The following is a 16692-nucleotide window of genomic DNA, read 5'->3' on the forward strand; positions in this document are numbered from 1 at the left end:
TTTCAATATATATGGAAGACCAAACAGATAATCAAAGATCCCTGCATATCAATATGATGCATATAAATTTAAAAACAGAGATTTTTTTTAAGTGATAGAAAAATAGGAAGACTCACTGATTTTACATTAATGACCAAAGTAATGCCATGTTCTAGTAACATGTCTTGGGCAATCCGAGACACTGTTTTTTCAACTAGAACCAATGTAGGTCGAACATCAACTATTCGCTGAACATAATTCTTCAAGAATTCCCTTTCCTAAGGAAAAAAAAAACATCAAAAATATTATACCTGCTTCAATTCAAGATCTACAAATATTAAAACATCAGGAGGGTTTGACTAAGTCTCTTCATCTCCAAATAAGTCTATAAGCAAGTCACTTCAAACACAACCAAGAATATTATTCATAAATCTGAACTGTTGATTATGCTAATAAAAAAGGGTTTTAGGAGAAATTCCATTTTCTGACTCACTAATTGTACTTTGAAGGATTTTCAATTCTTAATAACTAATAATGTGAAAGCCAAGAATCCAATTAGTTTGCTCTTAGAGATTAAAAGAAAACAAACAAACCTAACCTCAGTGAACCTAACTCCCCAATGAAAGCAATTTCTCATTCTTTAAATATAGAATCCCCCTTCTACATTCTGAAATTAACTAGAGTAGCTCTTCTTTGGGTATTGGAATAAATAACTCTCTAACAGATGCTATTTCAGCTTCTCCCTCATTTCAATCTCCCAGAAGATCATCTTCTACTTAGAACAGCTATAAAGACCTAAAACATACCACTTAATACAATTTCTTGACGAAGGCTTATTTTCAAAGCAAATGAATACTACCAACAATGACCAGAGTTAAAACAATACAAATCACTGACTGTTTCATAAAATTTATGGGCTCCAGAAAGGAGACACTTGAATGTGTGTGCATGTCTGTCACTTCTGCTCCACACGCCCGAAGTGTCTTTTGAGCAAGTCTGTATTCATGGTCAGTGCCGCCAGCAATGGATGAGCCTACTCCCTGCAATGAACCCACCACTATGAAGTACATTTCTACCGTTTTCTGTTTACTGATAGAAATCGTACATTTTCAACATCTCCAATTACTAACGAAATGGAGTTTTTCCCTTGAAACGTGTTAATTTCCTACTCTACTTACCAAATGGTCATTTAATGGCATTTTCAATGATTTTATCTGTGCAGCTTCAAAAGTGTAACTATAATAAGTTGATTTTTTTTTTTTTTTTAATTTCTGGCCTTTGGCACAGGGATGGCAAATACACTTCCTCTCAGTCCCAACTATAATCAGCTATCGTGACTGCACATGAAGCACCATGTTCAAAGGAGGCTTGGGCCAGGCCCAGCAAGGACAGAATATCAGGAAGTAGGCCATGAGCATGGAATGGAGCAGAGGCACACCAACAGACCTAGTAGTGATGAGGGAAACAAAGGCAAAAGAACTGTAACTTAAATTAAATTTCCTAACAGCTTACAGCACACTGATACCTGAACATGCAGAGTGTGACCTTCTTCAAGGAACTCAGGGCTGCCTTAGTGCCTCAATGTTTATGGTTTACTAAAGACTAAATGTAACCTTATCTTAATAGCAACTAGCCCGTCAAGGTCCAGAAAGTCTTGCTTCCAAATTCCTTAGAGACTTCTGCTATCCCTAACCCTCACTAATTAAAAAGTATATAATCAGTCACTCCTCACAATTCCAGGGCAGCTCCTTCTGCTCAGTTACATTTCTTTTGCCTCTGTTTCCCTCTTTCTCCCCACGCTGTAAGAAAATCACCTCTTTACACCGAAAATGTCTCAAGAATTCTTTCTTAGCCATTTGTTCTCAAACCCAAAACTTCCAAATATCGTAATTTCACCAGTAGTGCCAGCTTTGTGAAGACACTGTAAAGCCCCAGCGTAATTACCTGCTTGGCCTCTGTCACTCATCCTCTTTCTAATTACAGGCATACCTTGTTTATTATAGTTTGCTTCACTGTGCTTCGCAGGTACTGCACTTTTTACAAACTGAAGGTCTGTGGCGACCCTGTGTCAAACAAGTCTATTGGCACCATTTTTCCAACAGCATTCGCTCATTTCATATCTGTGTCACATTTTGGAAATTCTCGCAGCATTTTACACTTTTTCATTCTTACTATATCTGTTATGGTACTCTGTAATCGTGATTTTGAACAACTCACTGAAAGCTCAGATGATGGTCAGCATTTTTTAGCAGTAAAGTGTTTTTAATTCATGTATACTTTTTTTTTTTTTTTTAGATATAATGCCATTTGCACACTTAAAAGACTACAGTACGGTGTAAACATAACTTTTATATGCACTGAGAGACCAAACAAGTCACCTAAGTTGCTTTATCACAATACTGGCTTTACTGCAGTGGCCTAGAACCGAACTTGCAGTATCTCTGAGGTACACCTGTATGAACCAAAATTTCAGCTTCTTCTTTGCTTATTCCACATTGATTGGACCAAACAAAAAAGGAGAAAAAAATAAGCTGATGCTTTATATTAATTCAAACTAAAAACTTCTATAGGGCAGGTATTAGAGGTATAAGAAACTATGTTTCAAAGCACAACCAAGATGCTTTAGGTTATGTGAATTAAATCATGTCTCTTAGATACATGTTTGCCCAGAGCAAACTTCTCTAACACAAAAAGACTTTAGTATGTTAACCTACTTGCAAGAATGGAGTTAAAATGGAGTGAATAAATTTAAGTATAAATGTTCTGTAAATAATTACCTGTGGATTTCAGCTACCCAATTGATCAATTACAAGACCTATAATTTTATACATTTTAACAAATGCAATCAGGATAAGCCTTACAATCAATGCAGTTGTGATCTGATCCTATAAAAGTTTTCCACGGACCGCTTCATTGAGATCAAGAAAATTCCCAGCATTAAAGAATCTGAGATTCCACAAACAGTAATTGTGTTTCCCCTAATTCCTTATTTCAGGTCACCACTGAGAAGGCACAGTACATCAGAGCTAGTAGGGAGGGTATGATATAGGCAGAACCCCTGATTTGCCCTTATTTATAACTGAATTCTAAAGAGGAAAGAGCCCCAAGTAACAGAGTTCATTAAGCAATAGAGCAGAGTTCCACAAACCACAACGAAGTTTCTTCTGTTGGTGTCTATGAATTCAGTACAAAAGTGACTGCTCCTACCACTCTCAGAAAAATGTGCCTATCACCCACGAATTTTCAAGTTTCTCTAAATGTTTCTGGAACTGAATGTGTTTCTTTTTTTTTTTTTTTTTTTTTTCAACGTTTATTTATTTTTGAGACAGAGAGAGAGACAGAGCATGAACGGGGGAGGGGCAGAGAGAGAGGGAGACACAGAATCTGAAACAGGCTGCAGGCTCTGAGCTGTCAGCCCAGAGCCCGACGCGGGGCTCGAACTCACGGACCGCGAGATCGTGACCTGAGCTGAAGTCGGACGCTTAACCGACTGAGCCACCCAGGCGCCCCTGAATGTGTTTCTACTATAACATTACAGACACATTCCTGAAAACCTCCCATTTTGAACAACAGCTGATTAAAATTAATAGTATTTATGGTATAAAAGAAGTCGGGGCAAAAAACTTTTTAGACCAATATAACTTCATATCCAGTGCACTAACAAAAGTAATCAGTACCTTGAGAGAGAATGTGGGCAGCCCCAATGGGTAGCTCAGCACAGCTGGAGGCTGCCTCATGCCTCAAGGGAAATTTTAAGTGTACAAAAGCAACTGCAACGGTACAACCACAAAAGGAGCTCTGAGCAGTGGAGCCATTAAGAAGCACCCAGGGCTAGGGGTGCTTCCCTCCAGGGAGAGAGCCCTTCCAACAGCAGAGCACTTTGAATTTCTTAAAAAGAGCCAAAAGGGTTCCTGCCTTGGTAGCAGCCAAGCTGAGGCGGATTCTTCTTTCCAGTTGAGGGTTATGAGGGTTATGATCCTACTGCAGCCATGCTGGGTCCCCTTAGCTAAGAAAAATCACATAGAAACCAACACAACTTCCATCTGATGCTGCTCCCCTTTACCAGCTGTGTACAAGGTAACTGGTGTTCCAGAAACAAGTGTTTTAGTACAACAGACTATATGAAAAGCCAGGTATTGCCACTGGGAAATCTGGTAAGTTAGAAAAATACTTGAAGTAAATCAACAACCCAAGTGCACACAGAGGCCAGAATTCAGATTTTCACTTTTTCTTCCGTATATTCCCAAAAAGTTCTAGGTTCCCCTTAACACTTTGAAACTCTAAAAATAAGGAATGACAGGGGTGCCTCAGTGTCTCAGTTGGTTAAGCATCTGACTCTTGATTTCAGCGCAGGTCATGATCTCATGCTCACATGTGAGCATGTGAGATCATGCCCAGTGTTGGGCTCTGTGCTGTCAGCACAGAGCCTGCTTAAGATTCTCTCTCTCTCCTCTCTCTCTCTCTCTCTCTCTTTCTCTCTCTGCCCCATCCCCCGCTTGCAAGTGCATGCACTCTCTCAAAATAAATAAACATTTAAAAAACAATAAATATAAATAAAAATGAGGAGTGACAGAGGTTTTGGTAAGCTTCCAAAGTAATACATAAAAATGTATTTTATAATGATTTAATAAATTAAAAAAAAATTTTTTTAAGTTTATTTATTTATTGGGTGGGAAGGGAGGGAGCATAGGCGGGGGAGGAGCAGAGAGAGAGAATCGCAAGCAGGCTCCGCGCTGTCAGTGTGGAGCCATACAAGAGGTTTGATCCCATTACCATGAGATCATGACCTGAGCCGGAATCAAGAGTCAGATGGTTAACCAGCTGAGCCACCCAGGCGCCCCTATAAAAAATGTTTTTAATGAAACAAATGCAATCGAGTTTCTTTGCCCCTCCAATTTAAGCAGCTGGAAAGAGTTCTAAGTGTTTGCAGGCACTACAGTACACAAACATCCCTCCAGATCACTGTTTCAGTAAGAAGTTCTTACCTGCAGCACAATGGGATCAATGCAGGTAAATTTAGTTTCTTCTCTGTAGAGATACTCGATGGAACATTTCAACAGAAGAATTTTGGGATTTTTAATACAAGAATTCATCTACAAAAGATGAAGTTTGTTAAAAGATTTTAAAGTCTATTATGTTACAGACCTCCTTTAATCACTAAACTCACACAGTTTATAATTCCTCCTAAATAGATTATTTCCTTATATCTGTAATGAAATACTCTCATTTAGTTCTTTTGTGGTATTCTCTTAAATATTTTTTCAAAACAAATAATGAGCTCAGAGCAATGCAGACTTCCTAAAAACTTGGCTCTATACTCTCTTAAAAGGTTTTTGTTTTTTTAATATTGCAAGAAAAGATATCAAGCCCTGGGTATGGAGGAGAGGAGCTTAAAGACAGGATACTTTATAAACTCATAGAAATCAGCAACTTTGAAAGCCTAACTTAACCTTTCTAAAATTCAAGGACAGAGGGAGAAAAGAATGAAAATGCCCCCTGAATAGATTCCAAGAAAGTATAAACTGGCAAGCCAAAGTGGGTAAAAAGTTTAAAAAGGAAAACCTTAAAGCATATCCAGAAGCACAGATTCCAACAATACACCCTATCCATGTAACTAAAACCACAGGCAGAAGAGCCTGGGTCCTGCAATGGAGGTTTCAGACTGACCGTGCTTGTAGACTCCAAACTGGCAAATGATCTTGAAACAGTGACTCATCAGTTGGGGAACTACATTTAGGGATTTTTTACCAACTACAAATTAAAGACTACCTCTAAATATGGTCAGTGGAGCAAGACAGTCATTCATGCCTATGTTTCTACCACACCCACATATAACTTTCAATTCTGGAGATAATCTCAACATACTTACCTTTTAATTCAACACAGATCATTTCATTTGGCTTAAATTACTACTTTGATGGGTAATGTGCCTGGTTTAATAAGATTCTATGTATAAATACTGACAATAGTTCAAATCCAAGCGTACTTTTATTTATCTATGGTCACTAATGATTTTCAGGAGCCTAATGCCTTTACCAAAAATGAATTAGTCTCTGCTTAGAAAAGAGTGAAGATAGGACTGCAGTTCACCCACCTCGTCGTTCAGGCTAGAAATCTGCCTAAGCTCTCATAGTAACCAAATCAGTATTCCCAGAGGTGGGGGGTCAGGTTATCTCTATTTGAAGTAAGCTCCCATAGTGATTCAGAAGCACAGCAAGTTTGAGAGCACTGCTAGACTGATGGCTTCTCAAAACGTGAGGAGCAACAAATGACACTGGAAACATCTGGAACGCCTACTTTAAAAGCAACCCCACCTCCCCACCCCACCAACTCCCTTATACTGAATGAGAATTTCTAGGGGTTGGGCTTAGGACTCTACATATTTAACTACGTCCACAGGTGACCCTAATGTACTATGCACTTTGAGAATCAGTGGCCTTCAGAATAAAGTTCAAGGCCCCTACTGGGATACAAAGCCCTTGCCTGCTTCCTCCAACCTCATCTCCTTTCTCATCTTGCACCTTAGGATCTCAGAGATTCCTTAACACACCAGGTTATTTCACCCCATTTCTTTGTGTTAGTGCTAGAAAGAGACCTCAGGCCTGAAGGCAGAGATAGAAGGTAAGAAAGATAACAGAATATCAGTGATAATTCTGCAGCTCAGCCCTAAAACAGCAAAGTTTTAAAATTCTAGGCCTCTGGAAGGACTCCAGGCTATTAGAGAAACCTTGTCTCCCTAAGATGTGGCAGGGTCAAGGGAGAAATGATACCAGTATCCTATCATTCTGTTGGTCTGGAAGCCTGACCCACCCTCCCCCTACCTCCTTTTGTCCGATGAGTTCCTATTATCCAAATCCTAATCATCATCAGCTCTGGGAGACCTTTCCTGAACCTCCAAGATTTCACCCCTATAGCAGACACTGCTAAACTACTCCTTGATATCCATTCTCCTTCTCTTCTATGATTAGAAGTTAGTACCCCAACTTGTTGGCTTGGTACACAATCATAGTTTGCTGACCTTCACTGTCGGAAAAGATCACATTACCTTTTTATGTGCAATATTTTTGGTACAAACAAATCCATTGACAACCACAGAATCAAACTTCTTTCCACCTGGAATCTAATGAAATAAAACAAAACTCAATAATATATCCTTAGAATCCAGTCGTTTGGATGTTATTATTTAGTTCCATTTTTAATTTTAACTATTATGTAATCAAATCAGAACAGAAGTTCCAGAATATAGCTCTTCCTTTCAACCAATAATTAATGGCATCTAGCACGACTGTCTATTTACCCATTTCCCACTCTCTACAGTATTAGCTGGTGCTCTAAAATACTAATCTGACCGAACAAATTGGCAAGTAAAACCATTACTAAGTCAAACGTCATAGGCAAAAAATACATACAGGACTCCATTACCAGCTAAATAAAGCAATTACCCACTGCTTTTCCTCAGAACAGTGACAGTAATCTGTGGGAAGAGGTCTTCTCATAGACGACACATCAAGCAAAAGGAAGCAAGAAAGGAAGAAACCATATTTGCTTGGTTTCCCAATTCACTCCACGCCCAACTCACCCCTTCCATTCACCTCTCACTTCCTATGAGTGGCTTCCATGACCACTGAGTTCATTGTTAACAAACATATCAGGCAGAAAAACCTTCCCCTCCTCACCGAGAACCCCCTTTAGATGACCATTAAGAGCCAAATTACTGCCAGGCCCACCGATCAGCACCTAGCATTAGAAAAGCATTAGCGGAACTCACTTTTTTAATATGGACAAACTGACGGATGTCCATGTCATCATCCCGGTTCTTGACATCAGGTCGGACTGTCTGAACAACCTGGCAGACCAGTGATACAATGATGTCCCTCCAAGATGGTGACAATGACTCATTATGGAGCAACTGTTGGAGTAGTGCCATCATGTGGTTATGATTAGCTGAGCTACAAAAATGTCACAAGAAAGAAGTTTGCAGAGTTAATACCGCCAGAGACAAGAATTCTGAAAATCAACAGGCACTCTACAAAGAAATAAGCATGGGAATTAGGGCTTGAAGATCTGTTTGAGTCAATCTTATTTTATCTGCGCCTTAATGATCTTGCACATGAATGAAATCTGTGAGTATATTCAATTAAGATAACCCCTTTAATTCAATGAAATTTTACCCCATAAATTACAGTGGGCACAGACAATCACAGTTGAGGACTCTTACAAGAAAGTTCATCAGAATAGGCTTTATTTCCTAAGTAATCTTAGTATTTTTGATTTCATGAGGAAGAAAAACTACTATGCATATGCCCACCAAGTCACCGAACATTATAAAAGTGGAAAATTAAAATCAAAAAGCTCACTGCCTTACAGCAACCTCTCCATGGCTTGTTTCTCTCCATTCTCCTCCCTCAGCAGCTCCAGGTTGTTATGATGCCAACCCAAAGGTGTGAAAGGCAGCTCTTTGGATTTTTCCTCAACTCGACGATTAAATAAGGATTCTAAGTATAAAATAAGAAATTGTCTTTCGCTGTTGCATTTTATACCATATACTTACAGGTTAAGAAAGTGCCAAGTTATCCTTTAAAATTTTTTAAAGTCTGTCAGTTCAAACTATTGGTATAAAAAGGCAAGGACATGTGTCAATACACAAATAAAAAAATTAAGTCTGACTTAGATCATCAACTCATAACAGCCAAAATCAGAGACAGAACACCAGAAAGCAAATTTACGTAAGTGACTAGGACTCTTAAGCCAACAATTTTAAATATGGCTTCTGAGAAACAAATGAGATTTTTTTATAGTCCTTTTATTCAGCTGGGGACATTAAAAAAGGAGGCCAGCTTTCCTTATAAAACACAAACTAAAAACTACATTCAGCACAACTCTGAATGCTGGCAGAACAACATGTGATAGCGTGGGTGCTGAACTTGAAAGAGAAAAGCTCAGCTCTGATACGTCTGAACCAGCATGTGACAGTGTAGAAAGTTTATCCAGACAATTCTTAATAGTGTTTCTTTCTCAATATAAAAAACAAAGGCCTTTTTTTAAGCCAAATTTTTGTAAGTCAGACCCAAAAATGAACTACAAAGAAACATTAAAACATGGTAACAATCTATGTAAAATTTTGTAAAATCTTTAAATTTTTAAAAAGAATGAAAGTGGATCTAAACAATAAATAGGTAACATTAAAAGTTTGGCAAAAAAAAAAAAAATGCTCACTATATAACTACTGAAAAATGTGACTGAATAAATAGAAAGAGGTGGGAAACGTTTACAGAAATTCTCTCATCCTTCCCCCCTCTTAAAGCCAACCAACCAAACAAAACAGCTTCCAACATAATGGTCCAGCACTATAAAGTAAAGAACATGTCCACATGCGAGGAACAAAAACTGTACATTTTAATTATGTAAACAGCGGGCCTATCAACTTCTGGTTGAACCAGGTGTTCAGAGGTGAATATAGAAACCCTGCTAAATTTTGAGATCAGCTGCGAATGGCCCCCCATGCACCAGCCTGCCCCACCTTTTCTCTTTTATTTGAAGCCCTCCCACTGACTAAGGTCTAGGCTGTGGAGGGTTATGAACTAATTAAGCATGTCAGTACTCCACAGTAAGCTAAGTAGGGAAGGTGTAAGAGAAGACTGTACTCTTCCATACTGCCTTCCGTCCCCAAGATATGGACCAGCAGAATCAGTTCTTTATCTCCTCTGCCCACTTCTCTTCCCAGTTCCACAGGGCAAGCAGCGTCCTCAATTGGATGAGATCTCCTTGGAGGCTTTCTGACAGGTTTGAGAATCCTTGATGATATGTATGTCAATACTTAATATTATATTCATGATTTGGAAAGCATAAGCTATGTATGCCTTTAAAAGAATAAAATGCAAATTCTAGGGGCGCCTGGGTGGCGCAGTCGGTTAAGCGTCCGACTTCAGCCAGGTCACGATCTCGCGGTCCGTGGGTTCGAGCCCCGCGTCGGGCTCTGGGCTGATGGCTCAGAGCCTGGAGCCTGTTTCCGATTCTGTGTCTCCCTCTCTCTCTGCCCCTCCCCCGTTCATGCTCTGTCTCTCTCTGTCCCAAAAATAAATAAACGTTGAAAAAAAAAAATTAAAAAAAAAAAAAGAATAAAATGCAAATTCTATTTAAAAGCTTTTAAACAATTACCCTTCAGATCAGATAGCCTGTCTCAAACCAAGTCCAAGTTTATATTCTTCACTCCCAACATTCTCAGAGTCACCATACGTATCAAAAACTGTGTTCCCATTATATTAAAACAATCAAATTTATTTGCGGTACCTACTCTGTGCCAATCAGTGTGCTAGGCCCTAAGCACATCCTCACAAACAAGACACAATATCCCGTGTACAGCTTTTGAGAAAATTACCTTTGATGAAGGCGTCACTTATTGAGAGTTGTTGTCCTCCATTGTCAGATATCAAATACTCTGCATACCAGGGAGAGAGCAGAGAGAGTGGGAAGAAAAGCAGAGACTTATGACTGTAACTTGCCAGCGTAATTATACAGAGAACACACCTACACACGAAGTATTACTCATACTAAACCCAACACTGCCCAGCCAATTCAAGAGAGCGTTAGGCTAAAAAGCATCTTTAGACTTATTCCACACACTTCATACTAAACTTAACAGACTTGAAAGACTTGAATAATAACTCAAAAGAACCTTGAAGCAGTAAAGTCAGATAATCTTTTAACAGATTGCTTTTCCCTTATCAAAGCTGAACCAGTTTATGAAAATTGAGATCTTCAGTAATTTAGGCATGAAAAGCCAAAAAAGTTACACTATTTTTCTCATGAACAGCTGTATGATTTCACAGATAATGACTCTGTCTATACACAAAGTAGTTCTTGGGTAGAGAAGCCACCTGAAAAAATATATAAGGTGTTTTTGTTTTTTTTTTTAATTTCAGACTACAAGCTATAAAGCAAATGTAATACACAAGTGACACTGGCAGGGAATAGAGATAACTCATCAGGATTTCTAGGAGTTTCTGAATTAGAGTTTCAGTTTTTCAAAATTCTAACCAAACACTGCCAAATAGTTGCCAGAAGGTAACTGAACACATGCTGTGTGCTTTTAGAACTTTCAGAATATTAAATACTTCTCTTACAAGTGAAACTTATTCTTCACTTCCCCTGTAACTTTTCTAGGTTCTTTCTACTATGCAAACTAAACCACAACGTATTTTAAGCCTTTTAAATAGATTTCACTTATAACAAACAAGCTTCAGAAGTCATTATGTTTATAAGCCAATATGATCATCCTTTGAACAAGAAAGCAGACAAAAATTTTTACATAGAAAATTCATGTGTACCAACTCAAATACAATAAATCAAGTATGTGGACAAATAAAAATAGATGTTATACTTCATTTCTGTACCTCCCACACAGAATGAATAATGCCAACCTGTTTGTTCAACTAATATATTGGCTTTGCAAGCTTTACTTTTCATATACATTTACTTTTATATATATGTACATATGTAATATATACTTCCTAACTGCCCCCCCAGGAGTGATCATTTTCAAACATACAGAATATCCTGTATACCCTTCACCCAGATTCAACAACTGTTAACTTAACCACATCTGATTTCTTTCCACATATATGTATGTTTTTCCCCAACCATTTGAAATTACACACATCATGACACTTGACCACTAATACTTCAGCGTGCATCTCTTAAAAATAAGAGCATTCTTGGGGGCACCTGGGTGCCTCAGTTGGTTGACCATCCGACTTTAGCTCAGCTCATGATCTCACAATTCAGGGGTTCACATCGGGCTTTGCACTGACAGCGCAAAGCCTGCTTCAGATTCTGTCTCCCTCTCTCTCTGCCCCTCCCCTGCTCGCTCTCCCCCTCTCTCTCAAAAATAAACACTAAAAAAATGTTTAACATAAGGGCATTCTTCTCATAGCCACAATACCATTTATACACTCAAAAAAATTGACAATGTCTTAATATTGTCAAGTTAGTGCACATTTGAATTTATCTGTTCCTAAAATGCTTTAATAAATTTTTTGCCTCAAACCTGGATCCACTAAGATTCACACATTGCATTCCCTTCATTCTCTTTTAGAACAGAGCAAACTCCCTACCTTTTTACTTAGTCATGATATTAAATTTTGAAAGAACCCAGGCCAAAGGTCCTGTGGAATGTCCCATATTCCGGATCTGATCGGAATGCTTCCTCATGGGGCGGTTTAACTTGCTATGTTCTCCTGTAAATGGGAAGTTAGATCTAGAGGCTTATGGAAGCTATGATTTTCACTTCTCTAGGTTCTACTCACAAACTTGTCAAGACTCGTTCAGAATCCTGCTTCAACACAAAATAAAATGTACTTTAATTGTACTACTCTCCAAATTTTACCACCAGTGAATAATTAATCAAACAAGATCCCACTGTTTCAGTTTTATGAGCTTATGAAAATGAGGGGTTTGCTTACATAAGATAAAAAAAACAGCAGGGGCGCCTGGGTGGCGCAGTCGGTTAAGCGTCCGGCTTCAGCCAGGTCACGATCTCGCGGTCTGTGAGTTCGAGCCCCGCGTCGGGCTCTGGGCTGATGGCTCAGAGCCTGGAGCCTGTTTCCAATTCTGCGTCTCCCTCTCTCTCTGCCCCTCCCCCGTTCATGCTCTGTCTCTCTCTGTCCCAAAAATAAATAAACGTTAAAAAAAAAAAATTAAAAAATAAAATGGGAATCCTCCTTCAGAGAAGGGAGGGATCATTTAAAAAAAAAAAAAAAAAAAAAAAAAAACAGCAGATTGTTTTTTAAGTGCAGATATGTCAATCAATTTTAGAAATCCAAATTTCCTTAGCCTCGGAAGATAGAGGATGATTCCTAAGAAAAGAGTTCATAAATATTACCTTTAACTTCAATGGAAAGCTAAAAAACCACCCATTCCCATTTGTATTTTTAGAGGAATGAAAACCGGAGGGAGAGGAGTGTTTTATTCTTTCACTTTACTACCAGTTCACTCTGACGATATTTACTTTCTGGTAATCAGTGTCAATCTTAACCACAATGCAGAAGAAACACAATACTGTATTTCAACTTCACAAGAAAAGCAGACAAAGGATAATTCTTGTTAGTATGCTAAAAACTAACAGGAGAGAACTGTGAAAGCCAGAAACATTTATTAAGTCCATAAACACCTAGAAAGTCCTTAAATTTTAGACTCTCTAGGTTGCAAATGACCTTAATAATTACCTTCTTTCTGATGCTGAATCTCTTCTATTCTGTTCTTACTGAATAGGCTGAAGGATTCCTTACATTCCTTACCATTCTTTTAAAATGGCAAATCTAGATTTCTCTTTTCAGATTCAGAATTAAAAGGAAACTTAGAAGTCACCAAGGTACCTAACCTTTCATCCAATGTAGGCATCGATCCTCAATAACTCTGAAAGGTGGACATCAACACCACCTGGGCACCCCCAGCGCCCAGCAGCAAGAGCTCACTACTCCTAACTCCTGAACCTAGCTTCTCCTTCAGCCATATACAAAATAAATATAATTTCTCTCAGACAACATCACACGAACTATTAAGAACAACTTTCGGGGCGCCTGGGTGGCTCAGTCGGTTGAGCATCTGACTTCAGCTCAGGTTATGATCTCACGGTTCGTGAGTTTGAGCCCTGCTTTGGGCTCTGTGCTGACAGCTCAGAGCCTGGAGCCTGCTTCGGATTCTGTGTCTCCCTCTCTCTGTGCCCCTCCCCTGCTCACGCTCTCTCTGGTCTCTCAAAAATAATAAACATTAAAAAAAATTTTTTTTAAAAAAAGGACAACTTTCTCCAGAGTATTAATAGTAGATGTTTTAAGCCTAATTACATTATTTTACGTTTAAAGGCGTTAAATTTCATCTTATTAGCCTCAGTCGATTGCTTAAGAAAATCAAGATATTTAGATTTAAATTCTGCTATCCAATGTGCTAGTTATTCTTTCCATATTTTAAAAATTTGTGAATCTGGAAAACATTAAAAGTGCTGACCAAAAAAAACAAGCTTGTTGAGCAAGAACTGAATACAGATAGACAGCCCTACAGCATAACCTATGAGCATCCCTTTTCTGTTGATATCAGGTTACTCTTTCAATATCTGGCACAACCATTAAAGTACAAATCCATGTGTTATATTAAGAGTGACATCCTTAAGTTCCTACATTTGCCAAACACACTAATCTCTTTATGTGTGTTTTTTGTACACAGACTCATAGAGACTCGAGTCTGTGCTATTAACAGGTAAACATGACTATTGTCTATAACTACCTCCTTAGTATATAAGTGCAAAACTGTCCTCTTTGTCCACAAAGTTATTGAGACCATTAAATGTCTTATTAACATCAAAGACAACAGGATCCACCACAGTCTCCTGACCTACCAATCTCCTACTACCATAAAAGAAGGAAATAGGGTTGTTTTGAAAAGACTTATTATAGTAAACCAACACTGGTGCCCACTCACCACCACTCCCCTTTCTAAATACAACAGTACATTCTTTTCATTACATTTTTCTACAATTTTGCCAACTTTTTAAAAAAAATTTTTTTTAACGTTTATTTATTTTTGAGACAGAGAGAGACAGAGCATGAACGGGGGAGGGGCAGAGAGAGAGGGACACACAGAATCGGAAACGGGCTCCAGGCTCTGAGCCGTCAGCACAGAGCCCGACGCGGGGCTCGAACTCACGGACCGCGAGATCATGACCTGAGCCGAAGTCGGACGCTCAACCGACTGAGCCACCAGGCGCCCCCAATTTTGCCAACTTCTAATGTCAAATCAAGAACCTACTTTTTCAAAAGTTTATTGCCTCTGTCACTACAGTCATCCTTTTCTCCACCCTCTCCTTTTCTCCACAATTCTAAGATAACGAACTCTGGCCCCCATGATCACAGCTCTAAATTCTTTAAATAATCTAGTATATATTTTGACCGAACCTGACAAAAGACTAAAATAACCAGGCATTCTTGGGGCACCTAGGTGGTTCAGTCCGTTAATCATCCAACTCTTTATTTCAGCTCAGGCCATGATCTTGCAGTCTGTGGGACGGAGACCCATGTTGGACTCTGCGACTACCTCTCTCTCTGCCTCTCCCTTGTTTGTGCTTGCTCTCTCTCGCTCTCTCAAAATAAATAAACATTAAAAAATTGTTTTAAAAACCTGGCATTCCCTATCTTCTCATTATCTTGGACTTCACTTTCCTTTTAACCATGTAAATTCTTTCCTGATAAGATTATCTCAATGGAGGCGAGGGGGGAAGCTTAAATTAATATTATATAAACTTCCTCGTATCGCTGGCATTATTTTTTCTTTCTTTACACCACAATTTTAAAAATCTTTTCTGAGGGGCACCTGGGTGGCTCAGTCAGTTGAGCATCCAACTTCAGCTTAGGTCATGATCTTCACGGTTTGTGAGCCCCACATCCAGCTCTCTGCTGTCAGCATGGAGCCCACTTTGGATCCTCTGCCCCGCCTCTCCGCCCCTCCCCCCCGTCTCCCCCCCAAAAATAAAAAATAAACATTAAAAACCAAATCTTTTCTGAGATGTCCTTGGCATTTAGTCCATCCATCAGCACAATTTAGACTTCTACTATCCCTTTTTTAAGTGCTAGCCCCCACTTTCAGATTCATCCTCATATAAAGGTTATCTCTCACAAGTTTTGCAGACCATCTTTTTAAAGGGTTGAGAGCAGAGAGGTTGCAAAAGATTCATGGTGATTTTTTTCAACTGCAGATGCTTCCCCTTTAAAATTCCTTAGGGATACAATTTGAGGTTGTAAAAATACTGTACAAATTTCATTATCGAAGTTTCTTATTTCATTCCTCTCCCAACATTACAAGGTCAGGCATCTAAAGCAAATTGTCTAACTGCCCAGCAGTCCACCTTTTGCTATAATGAAATCTATAAGGACCGGTCACTTTCTTCATGGTTTTCATAATTTCCTTAACTTTCCAAGGTGTGAAATCAACATCAAGTCAAACATGTATTTCACATTCTACTTTCAGCAAAACAAGACTGCATTGCCAACACACTCGTCCAGAGAAGAGCTATCCTCTGTCACAACAGATGCCACCTCTGACCCACGCCTGTCATTTCCAATACAAATGCATCACCCAGTGTGCTCCAGGGGACCAGACTACCGTTCATGTCACCCGAACGTCCGTGTCTAGTGGACTGTCCTTTCACACTCGCCCAAATGCTCTCCACCATTTTTATAATTTTTGATGATTCCCATAAAGACCTGTATCTTACTCATGTTCAATGCCAGTCAGGTCTCCTCTTTTACCGCATCCTCTCTAAACTTCTATTTTTGAATAAGACAAACATTTTTATTAATGTAACTTTTTTGTTGTTGTTTCAAGTTTTTATTTAAATTCTAGTTAGTTAACATATAGCGTATATGAGCTTCAGTAGAATTTAGTGATCCGTCACTCACATACAACACAGAACGCTCATCACAACAGCTGTCCTCCTTAATGCCCATCACCATGTAGCCCATCCCCCACCCACCTCCCCCCACCAACCCTCAGTTTGTTCTCTATCGTTAAGAATCTCTTATGGTTTGCTACCCTTTTTTTCCCCCCTATTACTGTAACTCTTAAACGCTATTTTACCACTCCTTGAGCATAATGGTTAATATTGACAACGATGAGGGGCACATAGGTGGCTCAGTCAGTTAAGCGCTCAACTCTTAATATCAGCTT

The 16692-nt window shown here is 39.0% G+C and overlaps 1 protein-coding gene across 7 annotated transcripts in view; it reads right to left on the bottom strand.

Annotated features, from left to right (window-relative positions):
* Nucleotides 1-16692, bottom strand: part of PIKFYVE (phosphoinositide kinase, FYVE-type zinc finger containing) — an 89688-nt gene that overhangs the window by 39274 nt on the left and 33722 nt on the right. For all 7 annotated transcript variants that reach the window (XR_007154717.1, XM_047870417.1, XM_047870415.1 and 4 more), the window contains 6 exons: nt 10358-10417; nt 8345-8474; nt 7748-7928; nt 7025-7099; nt 4965-5072; nt 117-257 (listed from right to left, as the gene is read on the bottom strand). Coding sequence is in view for 6 of the 7 variants with exons in the window: in XM_047870417.1 (XP_047726373.1) it covers nt 117-257; nt 4965-5072; nt 7025-7099; nt 7748-7928; nt 8345-8474; nt 10358-10417 (695 nt within the window). In the remaining variant the exon portion in view is untranslated. The remainder of the gene's footprint in view (nt 1-116; nt 258-4964; nt 5073-7024; nt 7100-7747; nt 7929-8344; nt 8475-10357; nt 10418-16692) is intronic.

The sequence above is a fragment of the Prionailurus viverrinus genome, chromosome C1 (assembly GCF_022837055.1).
Source record: "Prionailurus viverrinus isolate Anna chromosome C1, UM_Priviv_1.0, whole genome shotgun sequence".
In the NCBI taxonomy this organism is placed as follows: domain Eukaryota; kingdom Metazoa; phylum Chordata; class Mammalia; order Carnivora; family Felidae; genus Prionailurus; species Prionailurus viverrinus.